Genomic DNA, 21,608 nt, shown 5'->3' with positions numbered 1-21,608 from the left:
ACCAAAGACAAAGCTTGTAGCCAGTCCTGTAATAAATTAACTAAAGATTTAACTAAGAAAATAAATGAGTTATTTACAAGGTTAAAACACAAAATATAAACACGTAAATGAGTTACAGTGTTAGGTTTAAAAAGATAATATAAGCTTCTATAATAACCAATTCTATGTGTCCTTTAGGGCTGTCAAGGTTCCTTCCCCACTCTGAACTCTAGGGTACAGATGTGGGGACCTGCATGAAAGACCCCCTAAGCTTATTCTTACCAGCTTAGATTAAACGCTGCCACCACCAACGTGTCTAACAATAATAACAGGGGAAGTGCCCACTTGGAAACGTCTCCCGCACAAAAATTCCCCCAAGCCCTACACCCCCTTTCCTGGGGAAGGCTTGATAAAAATCCTCACCAATTTGCATAGGTGAACACATACCCAAACCCTTGGATCTTAAGAACAATGAAAAGCAATCAGGTTCTTAAAAGGAGAATTTTAATTAAAAAAAAAAAGAATCACATCTGTAAAATCAGGATGGTAAATACCTTACAGGGTAATCAGATTCAAACCATAGAGAATCCCTCTAGGCAAAACCTTAAGTTACAAAAAGACGCAAAAACAGGAATATACATTCCATTCAGCACAACTTATTTTATCAGCCATTTAAACAAAACAGAATCTAACGCATATCTAACTAGATTGCTTACTGACTTTTTACAGGAGTTCTGAGTTTCTGCATTCCTGCTCTGGTCCCAGCAAAGGATCACACAGACAGAGAGACCCTTTGTTTCCCCACCCCCTCCAGCTTTGAAAGTATCTTGTCTCCTCATTGGTCATTTTGGTCAGGTGCCAGCGAGGTTATCTTAGCTTCTTAACCCTTTACAGGTGAAAGGGTTTTTCCTCTGGCCCGGAGGGATTTAAAGGTGTTTACCCTTCCGTTTATATTTATGACAAGGGCTGACCCATGCCAAGCAGTATGGGGATCTCTTGCTTATGTTTAGGAATCTCTGTCCCTCAGAGTCTGGACAGCACAGACACCACGTTTCTCCTTGTCAGGGATTTTTTATATCCTTTACCCCAGAGAGAGTTAGGAATGCAGTCAACAAGATTTCTGTTCTTTGATGGTATGCAATGCCTCATTTGCATTCAGTGAGCCATCTTGTGTGCAGAATGAGCAGTTCTACCTTAGTTAATGCTCCTTTTCCTATTTGCTGAGTTACACAATTCAGAGGGTTACAATGCACACACTCAATATAACTTCATACCATGGGATACAGATATTATAGGTAAGATTAAAACATGCAGTATCCTACAAGGATTCCATAAAGTCTAAACACTAAACACATTCTTATAACACTGATATCTGTTTTAACTATACTAACCGACAGGTGAGCCAGACTGGTTTCCAACTATGCATTTGTCAGCATTCAATGAGGCCCTGGTCCTTGGCATGAGCTGGGTCCTGATCTGCCAGCATCACAGGGGTTACTCCTGATTTACCTGGTGAGAGGAGATTTATGCTGTCTATATATAGAGCTCAGTTCACTCATCACTGAAATACAACCATCTCCAGGATGGAATAGAGAGCAGTTTAACAGTGCAGAGCTATACCATACAACAGCTTCTACAGATAAAAATGATTCTTTTTTCCAACTAACCATTTTAAGTAGGCAGAATGTAAGGAATATAGTCAAAATACATTATGTGCCTTTTCTTCTTTTATTATAATCCCATAATCTTGAGATGTATTACCTACAAACATTCCCTCATCCCAAAGCCAGGCCAACGGAACATTAATATATGTCATACTCCATAATTTTAATACCTGTATTTGTTTTCTTTAGACATTTTTGTGTTGCTGTAACCCTGAAAACATCTGAAGAGCCATTATAAACTGAAGCATGAAACTTGGTGAAATATCAAATTTAGAAATATTATCACTCCATTTAAATAACTAACCAGAAAGGTACATTTAAAGAAATATGTTTTTTTTGAAAATTTTGATGAATATCTTCTGTTTTTGTAATCTTGTTCTATGTCTGGTTTTAAATGTAATGCTTTTTATGTAAGGATCATTCATAAATATTGAAAATGTAAATATTTTTGAACCGCAGACCAAACTATTCTCTGCCAAGAATTATTAGCCTTCATCAAGTCTAGAAAGTACAGTTTTCTTTTTACTGTGTTTTGTCCTGTTTGAAAACCCAAAATATTCTCTTTCCTAGTAAAAACAAAATTCAGCAAGCTATTGAAAGGAGGATGATTATGTTAGATATGCTTGGGCAAAAATAGCTCTAAAGCAGCACACTCCTGTGGATTTTACCTTTGCACTTAAATACAGTAATTCCAATAGCAATTGCTGCATTACATGACACCTGGTAACTTTGTTAATGCTGCTATTCTGCCACAAAAAATCACAGGGCCTTCTCAAAATAAAATGCACATTAGAATGAAAAGGGATTTTCTTATATTTGTTACTTTCTGGCAGTTGTGCTATAGATAGCTATGTTTTCAGTTCTTTAATTCAATTTGTAATTTTTCATTAACTTTTCTTTTCCCTTCTGTGTGTTATTTTTAGCAATAAACTTTAGCATGTTTTGTAACAGTTCAGAAGGTTATATTTGGCCAAGATGTAGCAATAGGTTGAATTCCTGATTCAAATTTGATTTGCCCTCGAATCTGATCATTTATTCAGACAAATCCTAATAGTCTATCTGTTGCTTTGATTTACTATAGCATCCAGCATGGCAGGACTATCTAGGTGCCTCATCCAAAAAAAAAAAAGAGTTAAAATCAGGTACTTAACATGTTCACTGCCATCTTGTGGCACTGTCATCTCTCCTCTTACTCCTCACTTGTTAACCTTGCTCTAGTAAAACAGCAGGACTTTGAAGTGAAGTTTAATAAATATGAGTAAGTTTTACTGTGCTTTGGCACAAACTCACAACTCAGAGGAAGAGAGCACAGCTGCTAGCTCAGAGTCAGAATGAAGCTCACTAAGTCTTGGTAAGATTCACTTTGAAGTCCTACTGTGGAGCAGCCAGTGAGACAGGGAACGTGCGGAGTAGAGCAGGGGTTCTCAACCTTTTCCTTTCTGAGCTCCCCCGACCCCCAACCATGCTACAAAAACTCCATGGTCCACCTGTGCCACAACAACTGTTTTTCTGCATATAAAAGCCGGGCCAGCACTAGGGTGTAGCAATTAGGACAATTGCCCGGGGTCCCCCACCACAGGGGGCCCCGCAAAGCTTAGTTGCTCAGGCTTCGGCATCAGCCCTAGACAGTGGGGCTTGGGGCCCCAGGCTTCAGACTCATACAGTGGGGCTTCATCTTTCTGCCCAGGTCCCCAGCAAGTCTAATGCTGGTCCTGCTTGGTAGACCCTCTGAGACCAGCTTGCAGCCCCGCAGTGGGCCCCGTGCCCCTGTTTGAGAACCACTGGATTAGAGGAGCTATCCCTCTTCAAGCAGGAGGCTTGACCACTGTGCCACTGTAGGAATCTAGCAGCATTGTCCCTTATTCCCTCAAATTATTTATTAATTTAATGTTTGTATTGCCATTACCTGCTTCCATCCCTCCACCCAGATAGGCAATTCCCCATCCATTCCTTCCCATATTTCCTCCTTGATATCCAGCAAACGAGCAGCTGTTGTTAAAGGCCTGCCCACCACTCAGATGTGAACATGATTCATCAGAGATACCTCTTCCCTATTTCTGCATACATCTCTTATCCACACCTTGACCAGATACAGTATTTGTTTTCCCGGTACAGTACTGGTATCCAGGAGATCTAATTTAGGGCTCAGGTGTACACCTTAAACAATGGGTGACACAGTGATCCTTTGTAACATGGACGAGCAGTTTTGGAGAAGAGGGGGAGAGTTCCCATACAGCATTAGGTGGTCCTTATCCTGGCTGACCGGCATAATAGACCCTGCATGCAGGAGATGGCAGGGGCTGCGGTTACCTAGTTTCTTTGGGAATTAGATGCTGGAAAGAGGATGAGACAGAGAATAGACAGGCCACGGCTTTAATTTGCCAGCTAGCAGAGTTGGCCAGTCACATGAGAAGACTGTGTTCCACTGTTTCATGGGGTGTTCCAAGTAACTGTTCCCCAGCACAACCTGGGAATTCCAGTGGACCACTGTGCCTCTCTGCCCCTGTCACGATGGGCAAAAGAGTAAGTTTTTCAATCATGTTTTCTCAATCAAGTTAGCTTAATGGAATTGTAAAGCTCCCTTATATTTCAGTCTAACACCTATGAAGCCAGGTTAGCTGGCTGTTGTATGGGCTATTGTGAAACCTATGACTGATCGCTTTTATTTTATTGTCACAGTCACACCTCATAATGTATTATCTCACGGTTTGTCTTCACTACATGGCTAAATCAGCACCACTGTGATCGATGCAGTGGCATTGATGTAGTGGGTCTGGTGAAGATGTGATAAGTCAATGGGAGAGCACACTCCCGTCGACTTAATTAATCTACCTCAACGAGAGGCAGAAGAGCATCTCCCGTCGACATAGCGCGGTGTAGATATCGTTGTAAGTCGATATAAGTTATGTTGACTTAAGTTACGTAACTAAAGTAGTGTAACTTAGATCGACTTGCAGTATTAGTGTAGACAGGGCCACAGGCACAAGAGCTGTGGGGGCGTGGGGAGATCTAGCTTAGCAGATGTAGCAAAGCAGTAGCATAACTTGCTAAAACCATGTTTCATATGCACTACAAGGTGATCATGGCCAGATGAGTTTTCTATTTTGAGCTCAGTTTCTACTGGGAACAGAGTATATCAAAACAAACACACACAGCCTTTATCCAGGAGAATCCTTGGAGTGAGCTGACATTGTGCCTGCATGACGTCTCTCCCAAGCAGCTATCATTGTATGAATGAATGTGGGGTGATAGGGAGATGCTTATTCTGTCTTTCCCTGTCAGAGGATACAGGACTGGTGGTTTGAGCTACTCTTTTGTTTCAAGGATACCACTATTTCCCCAATAAATGCAGCACACACAAAACCATAAAAAACATGATTTAAATATTTCAATAAAAATGCAAATTATCAGTTTCAGCTGTTGTCAGTAAAAATTGATACAAAAATTTATTATTTTTTACCTTGCCTCTTGCTTTGAACAAACAAGTCAAAAACGCTGTTTACCAGACATAAAGATGTCAGGTACGATGGATCTGTCAGCCAGCCATAACCCCCACATGGGACAAGAATAGACGCTGGTAGACACACCCAGCTAATGGGCAAAGAGGTCTGAAAAGGTGTAGTTAGCCAAGAAAAGGGGCAGGGCTAATTCCCACACCAGGGAGCATATCCGCAGCCAGCAAGCAATTGGCATCAGCTGAAAAGAGCACAGTGAGTCAGGCCACTCTGAATCTTGCCCTGTACTGGCAAGAATCATTTGGAACTGGGCATACCACTTGGCTATGTCCATTCACCCAGATGTATGTGGAGCAAAGATAGTTTTTATCCTTTAACTTGCTTTATCACACTTCAGTATTTTACTATTTTGAACAAATCCCTCAGGAATGCGGAACTTTGTGTGACAAGGGCCTTGGCTAACATTTTTGGAAGTGGCCATTGACTTGAGACAACTTGGGCCTCATTTTGACAAGTGCTGACCTCTCCCAGCTGTGAGTTCCTACTAAGCAGGAAAAATGATGACTTTTCCATCACAAATCTAATTAAACACCCCCTCTTGTGCACTGACCAGGCTGCTGTGAGGAGATCTGATTACTGAATCTCCCATGTGCTTTAAGCCTCCAGAATCTGAACAGACTCCATGCACTGCCCCTAGTTTGGGATCCTTAGGCCCACTCTTGCGGTGCAGATCTTCAATCTGGCATCCATTCCTGAGGGCTTAGACCCCATGGTCCAACTGCCTAGCTCTTGACCCCTCAACCTCCCCTATGGCTTAAGCACAGCCTCTCCCAAACTACAGCAATGTGGGTGCTCTGGGGTCACATGCTAACCCTTCAAGGACATATGACAGGTGTTGCACATAACACAGAGAGACAGACTTTGCACAGGATTCTAAAATGCCAGTGTTCTTTACTTAAGAGTTAAAATACAACATAGTGCCCCTCTTGGGGGACTGTTTAGGTTCCCCCATTTCATCAGACTCCTGCAGCAGCTTCCCTCTTTTTGAGCTGGTGAAAGTGACCAAAGACACCAAATAGATCAGCTCCTGCCTTTTATAACCTTTCAGTCCCTCTGTCTAGTAATTCCCAAATCAGCCTAGTGAGTTGGTTGCCAGGAGACCATCCCCAGACAAATCAGTAAAAAGACAATGAAGAAGACAAAGGGCTGCACATTCAAAATGGAGTTTGCAGTGTGATAATGAGAGAATTATAAATTGTAAGTTGACATATTACCCAAATTCTTATACCACTCCCTGAAAATCAGGTCCAAGTTATCTCAAGTTGGACATCTAAAAAGTGAGGCACACAAGGGCCATTATGCTATCTGGGGATTGCTGGAGCTCAAAAGCAGTGCAACCACACAGCTTTCCTGGACATGCTCCTGACCTGCTTCCTCCAATGGAAGCTATGACTTAGAGGTAAATTCACTGGCTCTGTGCTCCCTTGGACTTCCCCATGCTGGGGAATCCACAGCAGCTTTGTGGCGGAAGATCAGGCCCAATATGTACATGTGGTGAGCTGAGGGTTTCTTTTTATCTCTTCAGGTGTGTTCTCATTGTGGACTATCAATTTCAAATGCTGACTGATTTGGTGGCTTACTTCAGTGAGAGACTCTTGATAGTCTTCTCTGTTGATTCAAGCTGCTTACTATCTTTTGCTTATTATCCACCTGCTGACTCCTGCCATAAGAGTAAAGGCACAAACATGATGGTCATTGCTAAGTACTCTTATGGCAGGAGTCAGCCGGTGGGCCTATTATTCATAGGGTTGCAAATTCTTAACGTGTTGCAAATTCTTAACGTGTGAGCACTGTTCAGTCTTGGAAGAAATACTGCGTTGTTTTCAGTTTTGTCATGCAAGTTCTTTTGGGAGGAGCTGTGGCAAGGAGCAAGTGAATTTGTTCTCTGCCTTAATCACTCTAATGAGAGAGATCTTTGGGACTCAGTTCTGAAAGAGGGCGTTCCCTGTATGCTGTCTGTGACCTCCCTCCCCTCTGTTCAAAGACTGGCTGAAAAAGTATAAAATAAAAGAGTTGCACTAAGAATATGCCCAGACTTCATGTCACTGATTTATGCTCCAACAGGAAGCTGGCCTGCAGGCCCAGACATCTTCTACAGCTTCTCAGAGAGGCAACACAACTATTTAACAAAAAATAAATTTTTTTCTTCCATATCTATTTTATTGACCACAGTTCTAATTTCATATGCCAAATACACACTCACAAACATTGTTAGCAACACTTAAGATGCTCTGGAGATTTGATTGTGTCAACAAATGGATGTGGAATCAAAGTGACAACTGGATAGTGTCTGATACTGGCAGCATCACAGCAGATCCTGGATGTGACATCAGTCAGTGAGAAAGCCAAATCCTGGACAGAACAGAGGAGTTAGGTCTATTGCCAGTGAGTATGGGCATAAGTTTCCCCCACAGTATAATTCCATGTATTCTGTAGATATCCAGTAAAACAGTCATTCTTTTTCTCTTCATTAATAAAAAAGTACAAAATGGTAACAATTACTGCAGTAGTCAGAATCAGAGTTTGTGATCAAGACAATGGAGATGCCTAACCTAGTGATTTGAGCAAAGGCCAAGGGATTTAAGGCAAGGAACTTCTGGGTTATAGTCCTTGCTTCTGTGACTGCTTCTGTGTTCTTGGACAAGTCATTTAACCATGTTGCCTCAGTTCCTACCAATGGGCAAATAATTTTAAAAACTATTGAATTATTTGTCTGAAAATGTCACTCCATTTGTAAAATATATTATTTGAGAGTATATTTTTCAGTTCAGTTTATCAGTCTGACTCTGTGGCTCAGGGTATAATTTTTAAAAGTGTTTGTTGATTAATTTTAAAAGGTAATGAATTTTGTCAAATAAATTATTTGCTAAATAATATTCACCTGGCTGTATGAATTTCCCCATTATGAAATGTGGATAATGATACTAACCTGCCTCATGGGCGGTTTGTGAAGCCTGATTAGCTAATGTCTGAAAGCTTTATGAGCACTACTTACTATTATTTCATAGAATCACAGAATATCAGGGTTGGAAGGGATCTCAGGAAGTCATCTAGTTCAACCCCCTGCTCAAAGCAGGACCAATCCCCAACTAAATCATCCCAGCCAGGGCTTTGTCAAGCCTGATCTTAAAAACCTCAAAGGAAGGAGATTCCACCACCTCCCTAGGTAACGCATTCCAGTGCTTCACCATCCTATTCTCCTAGTGAAAAAGATTTTCCTAATATCCAACATAAACGTCCCCCACTGCAACTTGAAACCATTGCTCGTCGTTCTGTCATCTGCTACCACTGAGAACAGTCTAGATCCATCCTCTTTGGAACCCCCTTTCAGGTAGTTGAAAGCAGCTATCAAATCCCCCCTCATTCTTCTCTTCCGCAGACTAAACAATCCCAGTTCCCTCAGCCTCTCCTCATAAGTCATGTGTTCTTTGTCTATATTCTGGATTACAGAACACAGCAATTCCAATGTGCCAGTCATCAATAAAATCCAACACGTGCCCTCTGTATCTCCTATTTATGCTCCTCCACTACCCAATTAAAATCCCATTAAGCTTCTCACCTATAGTGGCTTTATCCTCAGACCAATGAACAGCAGCTTTTAACCTCCTGCTGCATTTGTATTGTTACAAAAAATTAACAGCATAATTTGCATGTATATCTCATATTTCTTAGCTAATAAGTGTCTCATGAGTTAATGGAGGACAACTATCTACTAGCTACTGACAAATTATCCATAATTCTTCCACTGATCAGTTTTCATTATTGTTTTTAAACAAATATTCTTGAGACAATAAAATTCCTGTGCAAAATCATACGTTGAAATTGTATTCAGCCTAAGTAATGCATATTCGTAACTTGACCCTCCTTTCTTAACTTTTTGTTGCATCATACTTCCTAAATTTTGTGGAATCATTTAATAGAAAGAATAGTGATACAGAATGCCACTTTGCAAATCACAGTGTAGGAAGTCTAAAGTTTGAAACATTGTGCTGTTGATCCTGAAAATCCTTGTGGGGGTTGCAGCAGTGCATAAGGGTTTTGTGCTCTGATACAAGTGGGAGTACATGCCTTGAATGGACACAGGTAATGATAAATGCGAGGCTTTGTTCTCCTCACTGCTTGGTATTATGTCTCAAGCCTCCCTTCTTCAAAAGAGGGGACAAAAGAGGGGCAGGCAGTGGCCAGAGAACGAATGTATCCAGCTGTGTTCACATTACCACTTACGTTGGTATAAGTTATGTGTACACATTACCACTTGACAAAAGAGGGGCAGGCAGTGGCCAGAGAACGAATGTATCCAGCTGTGTACACATTACCACTTACGTTGGTATAAGTTATGTCGCTCAGGGGTGTGAATAAGCCACTCCCTGAGCAACGTAAGTTACACTGACCTAAGCGGTGGTGTGGACAGTGCTATATCAATGGGAGAGTTTCTCCTGCCAACATAGCTACTGCCATTTGCGGGGGCTGGAGTAATTAAGTCAATTTAGAACGTCTGCACTCAGTGCTACAGCAGGGCAGCTGCATCGGTGCAATTGCACCACTGTAAGCTCTATAGGGTAGCCACAGCTTGAGGAGACACAGCTGAATCCGCGGCTGTGCTGAGTTTACACAGCTTTTTACCTGTCTTGCCTACATGATTTATCTATTTTACCTACTCTTCTTTTGAGCTATGGTTGGCACTTGTACGTATCTGTTGCAGGTTCATAATGGCTCATTCTTATAGAAGCAATGGACATACGCCTTATGGAAGATCAAGAATTTAGTCAGTATCTGTTCCAAAACTGTTAATACTGACAGGTCTGGTAAACGTTCAGTTTTGCACAGGGGTTGCATTTTTTCTGTGTGACAAGTCAAGTTGGTCTAACATAGGACTGACAGCTGCACCACTTAAAAACCTATCGAACTCTAAAAAATTAAGCTCAAGTCAGATAGTGAGAAGGCAGTTGGGCCCATTCAACCCCTGACCTCTTGACTGAGATTTCAACAAGGGTCTCAGACGTTGTCAGTTGCAAGGCTGGTTTTTGCAACGTGTAAAAAAACCTGTACTGTAGGAACTAGACTGTGTCAATAGGACTTAAGCACATGCTTCAGAGCTTTGTGGAATTGAGCCCACAATGCATCCTCATATTACCTTTGTCTTTGGGGTTCCTGCCGAGCTCTTGTAGGAACTTTAAGCTTCCCCCAACTGGAGGAACCGCCCGGGAGGGCAGTAGTGGAAATAATACCTGCTTTTCCCCAGGGGTGAATCCTCTTTGGGACAGGCAGCATTGAATGTGCAGAGGGGTTCCATATAGAGGGGTTCCCTGTATCTCCTGGCGTTCATCTAGCTCAATGGCTTTCAACCTGTGGTCCATGCACCCCACCCCCGCCAGGGGAGTCCACAGACTATGACTAAGGGGTTCGTGAAAGGTTATTATTACCGTAGAGCAGTGGTTTTCAATTGTGGTCCGCAGACCCCGGAGCTCCGCAGACTACGTCTGAGATTTCCAAAGGGATCTGCACCTCCATTCGAAATATTTTTGGGGTCCGCAAATGAAAAAAGGTTGAAAACCACTGGTCTAGCCTAGTAACTTGGAGGTTTGTACATTTGTACATTATACTGTAAACTTTTCAGAGAGACTGTCTTTTTAGTATGTGTTTTTACTTTGCCTACCACAATGGGGCCTTAATCTCTGATTGGAGCCCTTGGCTGCTATTGCAGTACAAAACATTAATAATGAATCATAACATCTACAATAGATGGTTCTTAAAATTAAGGTCTGAGTTTAAAACCCTGCTGACATGTTTATTTGGCTTGGGTACCATCAGTCTGTTATTACAGTAAAGCAGAAGTGTGACTCTGAGATTAACCTGAAGGTAGAGCTAATGACAGGACAACTGAAAATAACTGCATTCTTTCCACAGGAAAAGCTGGTCAGACAATCTCATGGATGAAAATGAGAAAGACAGGGCAAAGAGGTGAGCCCTTTTTTTCTCTTATAACACTGTTCATTTTGTTGTGTACCTAAGGTTTTATGTTGCTGCAGAAGCTGTTTTTTCCCTCCTAATTAACCAAAAGGGAGAGAAAAATAAAGCCAAATACAACTTGAAAAACTGTTGAATCACAAAGCACTATTATCAGCCATCCTTTAAGAATAAAAGCATGTCAATAGTGCTTCCTCTGAAAAATATCAGCAAGCCAAATACAAGGGTTACTTTTTTACATTACTGCATAGGATCAACCGAGGAACCTACAGAATGCTGTTTCTGCCACAGTACAACTGTCTAGTCCACCATGTGTATAAAATAACACATGTTGTTATATAATCTTTATGACAAACACTTTGTAAAAGAAACACAGATTGTTAATTGAAAATAATGAGGTTTTCTTATTATGTTACTCAGTTTATACATGGGTAATCATCTGATAATGATTTGGGAGAAAAACAAAACAAAAAACGACTAATACTCTCAAATCACCTAATCGCCAAAAATGAATAACATTACAAACATTATTTCAGACCTAAACATAATCTCCTTTCATATGTGCTTGTTATGGTTTGGGTTAAACTCCACTGAAGCTAGGGTAAATGGTGGTGCAGCTAAATGCCCCTTTGATTAGTAATAAAACAATAGAAGCCACCACCAAACACACAGATCCACTTGGCAAGACTGAGTCAGAAGCTATGCCATGCAGGGTGAGGGGTTTACCAGGATTGATACAGCAAATGCAGGGGTTAAAGTATTGATTGATGGAGCTATTATTGTGTGTGTCTGTGTTTTTGAGGAAAACCGGAGAAAACACTAGAGAGCAAGGACAGAAAAACCAAGGGCACAATCAGAACAAGCACTGGGAATGTGGTTTTAAGAAAACATAGGCAAGAGTTTAGGGAGAGAAAGAAAAAAAAAAGCTGAGAGAGAGAGAGACAGCTTTTGAGCTGAGTGCTGATTGGAAAAGGTGCCTGCTACTGTGAGCAAAGACACTGTCTCATGATTGTTGGATTCCTGCTGTGTTCGGGGAAACAGGTCTTTGTACATTCTTTGTAAATAAACAGTATTGCTTCAAAGAAACATCTGGTTCCATCACCAATTACTGCTCCTAACTGGAACAACCCACAAGACGCTGAATTTTTAGCTAATTGATTGGGTCTAAGTGGTAATGTACTATTAACTACAGTGGTAAAGTCACAGTTCATACATACACAGGAAATTGCTATTAACACTTTGTAGGGGTTGTCTTTTCAGGTAGGAAATCATTTGTTGCAGTAAAACTCCATAGTAATTGGCTGGCACCAGGAGTGTCACAGAATCTGTTTGCTAGCAACTTTTTTGGAAGTGTGATCAGTACTGCGACCAGCAGTTTAACTGGTGTAGAGGTAGCCTTAGGTTGCATGTACGTTTTTCCTTTGTTCTTTCTAATGAAAGTATTTCCAGTCCAGGCACAACTAGTTGGTCCAGGCTCGTCTCTTTTGATTTTTTTCCTGCTTCTTCCCTTCTGCAGCCTTTTTTCACTAATATAGGTCAGAAAGCTCTTCAGCCATGCTCAACTGTTCTCCTTTGCTTCTTTTCTAATTCATGCATGCTCGAGATACAGAAGCCCACTGTTTGATACAAGGAGCAATGTGCAGACTTAACTGCTGCAAACACTTAGGACTGCAAGGGATGTCTTCTAAGGCAAAGGGCTTATCAAAGTTTTCCCAAAGCCACTGTGCTGACACTCTTCACAAGGGACTTAACGTATGACAGTTGCTAAACATAGTATTATTAATGCATACTACAAAGAAGCACAATATAAGGATGCGCCTAACCATCTGTAAATAATGTAGACCTCTGTGAATGGAGGAGGATGATGAAGGGAATGGATGCCTCATTCCACATTACATCATGAAAAAGATGTCTTTGGAGATGATCTATTGCAGCTGAAAGTGTGATACAAAGTGTCAAGAATTATAACATTGCTGGAATGCAGGGTTGTTTTTCATGGAGTGGGGGATGAAGCAAAGGGGAGAATAGAGGGAGGAATTCCAGATTTAACTGTCACTACCAGTTCACACACTTAGGTCCAAATTACTTTTATGATGCATGCAAGGCAACCATTTAAAAAGGGGGTTAGTGAGCAACATACACACAGAACAGACATAGGAAAACACATATCTTAAATAGTGGTAGTTGTCATTACCATCTGCTGACATTTTAATGCCTCTTTTTTTTTTTTGTAAGGGGCATTTTTGGTGATGCATAGGGACAAGCCTTTGTTAATATTTACTCAGAATCAAAATTCCATTCAGACAGTGTATCTTTTTCCCATTAGCATATGCCATATTGCTTTGAAGATAACCAGGAGGTACATAACCAGGACTAATGGTATGAATTGTGCAATCAGAATTTGCTTCCTTTAATAGTTTGATATAGCTTATGTCAATGCCCTGCTCTTCAAAAGCTTTCAACACCGCATTGATCTCTATGCTGTTGAACATTCTATGCTGTTGAATGCTGCACTACCTTGTTTGATACTCCCCTTCACATCCCAGTTAAGAAAGGTGTGCAACAAGGAGACACAGTTTCACCGAAACTCTTCACAGCCTGCCTCGAAGTGATAATGGGACAAATGAATTGGAAGGGTGGAATCATCATCAACGGAGAACAGGTAAACCGTCTCAGATTTGTGGACGATATTGGGTTGACCGCCGAAAATTATATCGAACTACAGAAAATGCTGCAAGAACTCAACACAAAAAGCAGCCAAGTCGGACTGAAAATTTACCCCTCCAAAACGAAATTTATGTAGTCTGATACCTTACCAAAAGTCCAGATAACAACCAAGGGAGAACAAATAGAAGAAGTTGAGCAATATGTCTATTTGGGCCAAGAAATTAACATGCGTCAAGATCAGGAAGGTGAACTCTCGTGAAGAAAGAAAGCAGGTTGGTGTGCATTCAATTCTATCAAGGATGTCCTCCAAGGAAAAATCAAAAAGGCAACACGTGCCAGCTTCTTCAACTCAACAGTCCTGCCAGCAATGTTGTACGGCAGCAAAACATGGGTGCTGATGAAGACAGAGGAGCAGCAACTGTGTGTCACAGAGAGGGCAATGGAAAGAAGAATTCTGGGAATTTCAATACAAGACCGAGTCCCCAGTGAAGTGATCAGACAGCAGAGTGGAGTGCAGGATGTCGTTGTTGAGAGCAGGCATAAAAAATACGATGGGCTAGGCATATAACGAGGCTCACTGACAATCGATGGACTGCAGCTGTCGCCGAGTGGTACCCACAGGAACTGAAATGACCACTCAGCCAACCCCCAAAGAGATGGGAAGATTTTATCATGAAAAGACATAGCCGCATATGGAGAAGGAAGGCCAAGATATGAGAAGAATGGAAGATGTGCTGTGATTGGCGCAATCTGTAGGAGGGCTGAAGGACCAATTGATCAAGGTGAAGGGTATGAAATTAAGACAAGGACAACTTCAGCAGAGTATCAGGGATAGTGCCCTAATAGTGATATTTACTAGACTATGGAATAAGCTTCCAAGGGAAGTGTTGGAACCTGCATTGTTCAAGACATTTAAAACTGGACTGAACAAAGCACTAGCAAATATAGAATCCTGCATTGGCAAAGGGATAGATTAGATGACCTAATAAGGTTTTCTGTTTTCTTCTTTTAAGGATCCTACTCTGTTCATTGATTTGGATCTTGGTCGAGTTATTTCCACTACAAAAGTTTTCAGATTTCCTTTGTGAATAAAATGTCAAGGGTTAAAAATAGGTACTTTCTGGTTTCTGTCAAAACATATTTTACTTTCTATGCAAGCAACACTTACTCTATATATGGTTGGGGAGTTTCAGTTTTTGGAGGAATGGGAGCCTTCAAGCTAACATGGGCTGAGGATTGAATTACATGAAAATAAAATGTTGCTGTTCTTTAAATCTTCTTGAATTGTTTGGAAATACGAAGAAGATGGATTCAAATCTTGTCCCGACAATCTTCTGCATGTGTAACAGGAGTAGGCTTAAATCAGTTAGACAGCATCCACCCAAACTTTTGTGTTCAAAGCTCTCCTGCTGATAATAGCTCACCTTACCTGATCACTCTCATTACAGTAAAGAGAAAAGAAGGACTTGTGGCACCTTAGAGACTAACAAATGGTGCCACAAGTCCTCCTTTTCTTTTTGCGGATACAGACTAACACGGCTGCTACTCTGAAACCTCTCGTTATAGTGTGTATGGTAACACCCATTGTTTCATATTCTCTGTGTATATAAATCTCCCCATTGTATTTTCCACTGAATGCATCCGATGAAGTGAGCTGTAGGTCACGAAAGCTTATGCTCAAATAAATTTGATAGTCTCTAAGGTGTCACAAGTCCTCCTTTCCTTTTTGTGGATTACAGACCAACACGGCTGCTACTCTGAAACCTTCTTTCCAGTGCATGTCAAAAAGTATTCAGGCCAGAGAGCAAGACAAACAAAAATTACTGCCTCCAGCCCCCACCCCGTCACTGGTAACATATGGAAGCCTCCATTGTCATATCTCTGCTGAAAATGTTTATTTACATATTGGTCCTTGGAGGCAGGGCCGTCCTTACCTGTACGCAAAGTAAGCAGCTGCATAGGGCAACAGGAAATTCGGGGCACCAAATTAAACAATTCTACAGGATGCTTATAAACTGCCATAGTTTTTTTACTTTTTTATCTGACCAACAAATAATTTAGGATACCTAAATGTTTTGATCAGCCCAAAAGTTTGAGCATTATAAATTGTTTTCTGGGCCAACAAAAAGTGTTGTCATATTATTTACCTTGTCTATTTACAATCTTCCTTTACTGAAAGTACCTCAGCATAGAATGCATGAATTTTGAGTACACCTACACACATATGAAAACCTGTGCTCACAAGACAAGCTTTATAATTTGTCTGAAAACAAGGACATGAAATTCCTCCACATCTTGTCCTGCTGCTGGAGTGATAGGGGGAGGACAGAAGAGCCAACATGTGCCCCCTGAGTGAGCCCAGGAATAAGATAATAAAGTCACAGAGCAGAGACTGGAATAAAATCCAGCTCTGTTGTTTCCCATCCTAGCACTCTATCCTGCGGAGCATGCCGCTTTTCAAGATGTCCCAGCAAAGAGGTCACAAAGATGACAGTGAGAAAGGTCAGTTCTTGGTTGCTTATGTAGCTTTGCCTGGTGCCAGCCATTAGTGTTCACACACTGATTCATAGCGAGTTCATTTTCTAAATAACATGTCGCAAGAAGAATATGTAATGATTACTCTTTCTAGGTCCATTCATTATTTTTTTCATACTTATAGGGCGTCACGTAACAAGTCTGAAAAGAAGAGACGTGACCAATTCAATGTTCTCATCAAAGAGCTCAGCTCCATGCTTCCAGGCAACACCCGTAAAATGGACAAAACTACAGTGCTTGAAAAAGTCATTGGCTTCCTGCAGAAACACAATGGTAAAAATTGCTAAACCTATCCATGTACAGTCAAACTGAACCAAATCCTTGTTACCCCAGTGATGGTCAGAGTGGCTCAGGTGGTTAAAAATTTCATATTAAGATTTTTTCCAAGTCATAGTTTATGACGAGAAAACTTAAGGGTACCATGCAACCCAAATCAGCCTCCTCGGCTGCTCCTTGGTACAGGATAGTACTTATCCTACTTGCTCTGTAGTATAATGCCTGTTCAGACCTGATGGGCTTGCTCAAGACTGCCTTTCTTGCTCACAATGCTCCTTTTGGCTGTTGGGCTCAAGTGAATGAAGCTGGTCAGTCCTCCGACGTTCTAAGGCAGAGGATGTATGCCTCCCTAGCTGACTGAATATCAGGCAGCCAGGGAAGAAATGCAAAGGGCACAGAGCTCTGAAATGAACCTGTGAGCTAAGCAGGGGAGGGACTTGTGATCTGCACAAAACAGTGATCAAGCGGGAAAGAGGAAGCTCCCTTCTCCTGACACCAACAGACTTCTGACTGGAGTGGGGAAATATTCTTCTTAGCTTCTCTAAAAGTAGATGTAGGGAGCCAGTCTGTTCTCTCCTGGGGTACTGTGAAAGGGGGCTGTGACTCCTGCACACTGTGGGCCCTAAGTATGAAAAAGAAGCAGCTTCTGAGGATAGGGGATAGAGGAGTTATCATATGAGAAGCTTGCCTGTGTGCCTCGGTACAGTCCTGGTATAGAGCTGGTGGGTTTGGAGTGGGGTTGTTTTCCCTGGATAATCCAACCTGCTATTAAGCCAGCATCCAGAGTCGTGTCTCTCCCAGGTCTCAGTTTCTACTTCATCATGCCCGCTACACCTTTTAACAGATGAAAATCCATCAGGGATTCTTTAAAAAAAAAAAAAAATGGAGAAAGTGAAGGTTCAAGGTTACGAATTTAAATAATTTTCTGTACAGAAAATATCTTAAAGAAAGATCACATGGCATACTTTCTGGCTTTAAAATATTGATCATTGTTTCTCTGGCACTTGGATCCATGTGCCGTCACACCAAGCAGCCTGAAGGGTGGCGAAAGGAGGGGAGCTCAGAACTAATGTGTGTATAATGTAGTACAGTGGGAAATTCTGACATTAAGGCCAAATTTTTAAAATTGGTTTAATAAATTGTATTCACAAATATTTGCTTGCATAAATCTGGGGGACTTCTACCCAATGTGCACAAGCAAATACCAGTTTTTCATTTGCATAGGTGCAATTTTAGTTTGGTTTTAAGGCCATTTGCAAATTTGGCATAGAAGAGCACAATAAGGACAGCTGCTGAGTAGTGATGACAGCCAGAAATTTATTTTAAAATATATCTGAAGGGTGAATGTTTATTCTCATAAAAACGTGTCAGCTCTACCATTATATCTCAATACTGATCTCTAACCATTGCTGTTCCAATCTTTGGAGGCACTCTGTGCAAAAACTATAAATGTGCTGAATTGTACCACTCTTCTGTGATGTGAGTAAACTTTAGAGACAGATCACCTCTTGCTGAAGAAATCCTGAGGTTAGGGTGGAATGCTGCAAATTTTGCCTTGCAGAGTTTTCACCATATTGTTCTACCAGAAGTGTGGGATTTGCCCCCTGCCTCATACCCCATGAAATGGGCAGATGCTTCAGCCCCCACAAATCATAGATCCCTTGAGATCTTGGAAAATGATCTGGAAGTGTTGACCATTCACTTGAAGGCTTTGTGCATGCTCCAAGTTCCTGGCAGGATGGCAATGGCTCTACAACTACACCCCTTTCAGCAGTTTGATTTGTCTTGCGTACCCCAAGTTACACCTCCCTTAAAAACGACTTGCTTACAAAATCTGACATAGAAATACAAAAGTGTCACAGCACAGTGTTACTGAAAAATTGCTGATGTTCTCATTTTTACCATATAGTTATAAAATAAATCAATTGGAATATAAATATTGCACTTACATTTCAGTGTCTAGTATATAGAGCAGTAGAAACAAGTCCTTGTTTGTCTGAAATTTTAGTTTGCACTGACTTCACTAGTGCTTTTTATGTAGCCTATTGTAAAACTAGGCAAATATCTAGATGAGTTGATGTACCCCCGGAAGACCTCTGCGTACCCCCAGGGATACATGTACCTCTGGTTTAGAACCACTGCAATAGGGGGAGATCTGCACACAGAGGGTTCCCTTGTGCATGCACATCAGCCTCAAATCAGGAACAAGACTAAGAGCACCAGAATACCTTATCACTTGTAATCTAAGCTAATTTTGACAGTAGGGCACAGTTGCCAACTTTCATGTGGTAAATAAGCACCCTGACTTTCACAATAAGCCAACAATCAAGCTAATCCCATTTCAAAACAAGGCCAAAACAAGCCAATCCCTAAGAACCATAACACTCTATGTGACTAGATCCCCCGGTTTGCAGTCTGGCACTGTGGTGGGCCCTCTGTGCACTCCTGACTCTCTCCGCCACTTGCCCCTGCTTGCCTGTTGTCCCTGCCTGCCCCCCTTTGCCCCTGCTTGCCGGGAGCCAATAAAAAAAAGAAGTAACAAGCTACAATAAGAGACAAGCCAAACAAGAAACAAGCTACAAGCCAAAAACTAGCCAACAAGCAACTCTAAACAAGCCCAATTTCTGCATTTTTTCCACGGGTTTGGCATGTTTGCAGCAGGGACTGATTCTCATTTGATAAGGCCTCTTTACACTGCTCAGGCAGTGTATACACAGTTCTGGAACAGTGTAAATGAGCCACATCTCCAGAAGTGACAGTCCTCAAGACCATGTGGAATTCCAGTGACTTCACTAGAACTCCATAGAGGTGAACGGGTCCAACCTCACAGAGCAGCTTGCAGGACTGGGGCCTAGTGAATTAATCTTTGCCATTTTGCTCTCTTTTATTCCTTGGACAATCTTTCCACCTTCTCAGAGTTGAGAGATATGGGTGTAATAAAGAAGCAGATAAAAACTCTTACATCATGACACCAACATAATTAAGTCACAAATGTCAAAATAATTGAGGAAAGAATTATAGTTAATCTGTAATTGCAGTGATGGTTCTCTTTTAATTAAATATTGCCATAGACAAAGTTATTTCATGCAAGAGGGCACAATTGGGACATCTGAAAGTTTCATTATATCTGTTATTCTTTTACAGCTTCTTTCATAATTGTATATACCTATTTAAAATCTGACAGTAATGATATATCTTTCTTTTTATCTGCCCAAGGCAGGGTAAAAGAAGATGTTAATATGCACACTTTAAAAAATCCACTAAAGAACAACCACATAAGTGTAATAATAAGCGTAAATGGAGTAGCTGATAGCACCAATAATTTACTCAAAAAAGGCATTTTACTTTATTTTACCTGATTGTTCTCTGTTTAGTAAACAGCCTATGATTGTATATAGAAGTTGGACTGAATTGCTATTGGTTTTGTACTCTTTAAGAAAGAAAGAAAGAAAGAAAGAAAGAAAGAAAGAAAGAAAGAAAGAAAGAAAGAAAGAAAGAAAGAAAGAGAAAGAAAGAAAGATACTTTTCAGACAAAAATCCATTATTTAAAAGTTTAAATCAACAGTAGATATGCAACATACTACAAAACAAACAATTCAGTTTAAAAACATTTCTTTATCCCCATTGTATATGATGGTTTTATTTGTTGTATTCAATAGTATTTTCTCTTACATTTGGCTTTTTAAACCAATCATTTATAATTAATTAATTACAATTAATCAGTTATAACAGAAAAGCAGATCAATTTTCAGATTTCCTGCTTACTAAACAGTCTCTTTCTATTAATCCAAGGAAGCTTGGCAAAATTCAAATAATTCTTCCAGAAATTTGATTTTTCAAATATGCCATTTTTGCCATGCTAGTATCTACTGTAAAATATTCTGCATTTTGCAGGGTACATAATAAAGAGTTGATTGGAGCTGATCCTTTGTTTCTCAGCCATCTGCTGAACATTCTGGGCCGGTAAAGCCACTGCATTGTGATATCAAGACAACCCCAGCAATGCTGAAAAAGTTAATTTAGTGGGAAACAGACTGCTGCAGCTCCACTGATAAAAGCACTAACCTGTGCTTGTGTGGGTGCTTTGATTTACTTCCATGAGACACTTCACGCAGACAGTATATAGGTTTACTGCCTTTTAAATCATTCAGCCATTTTTATTTTTGTGGTCAGTCTCTTGAAACAGAGAGAACGTGGCATTAAGTGCTCTGTAAATGTTGACAGATTAGGTTAATCAGAGTAGAGTAGAGAGGACACATTTATCCTCTACCCGACCACCAGTGTTAGCGCTCAAGTGTACTTTTATTAGAGCTGGGTGAATACTGAACAGATTATTAGGCAAATATGTATAAAATTTTGAGAAATGTATCAAATAATTTATCTGACAAATACATCCTTACATTACTTAGGCACCAAGGTCCATAATATACCAATACTAATTGGAAATGTTATTTGAAATAAATTATTCATCAAATATGATTCAATCAGCTCTCATTTGGGTTCAGTCTTAACTACAGAGCCATGATTTATAATTATCATACACTGGCACTTCTCCAAGTGAAAACTTACAAAGGACGAATGCCCTAGGAGTGTTTATTGGACGGTGCTTCCATGTGACAGAACAGAATGCCACCATCAAACCACCAGACAGGTTCACAGTCAGATTTTTATTTTAAAGGATAGGAGATTGCATTTTCCAACCGTTTTTTGTGAGTGAAGCTCTGGTTTGCTTCCCCATCCTCTGGCCTGCACTGCACTGTGGAGCTGGCTGGAGATGGTGTGAGGAGAGAAGGATGTTCCATCACAAGAGATGCTGTTGTAAATTGTACATTCCACCTGTGCACCAAGCAACTGGGGGAGCGATTGTGGTTTCTAAGGCACAGTCATCCAGCTTCCTCAAGGATGCTTTTTCACTGCCCCTACTCGGCGTTGTGGCTGTAGGCCAAAATCTAGCCCTTGGTCATTCCCATCCTAAGTCTGAAACTCGGTAAACTACATATTTGAT

General features: G+C 40.8%; 1 protein-coding gene across 1 annotated transcript in view; it reads left to right on the top strand.

Annotated features, from left to right (window-relative positions):
* NPAS2 (neuronal PAS domain protein 2) overlaps nucleotides 1–21,608 on the top strand; it is a 204,606-nt gene that overhangs the window by 87,471 nt on the left and 95,527 nt on the right. The window contains exons 2-3 of the mRNA XM_073352007.1: nucleotides 11,066–11,119; nucleotides 16,452–16,600. Coding sequence (XP_073208108.1) covers nucleotides 11,066–11,119; nucleotides 16,452–16,600 — 203 coding nt within the window. The remainder of the gene's footprint in view (nucleotides 1–11,065; nucleotides 11,120–16,451; nucleotides 16,601–21,608) is intronic.

Source organism: Lepidochelys kempii, chromosome 1 (genome assembly GCF_965140265.1).
Source record: "Lepidochelys kempii isolate rLepKem1 chromosome 1, rLepKem1.hap2, whole genome shotgun sequence".
In the NCBI taxonomy this organism is placed as follows: Eukaryota; Metazoa; Chordata; order Testudines; family Cheloniidae; genus Lepidochelys; species Lepidochelys kempii.
This window is presented reverse-complemented; position numbering and strand designations above follow the sequence as displayed.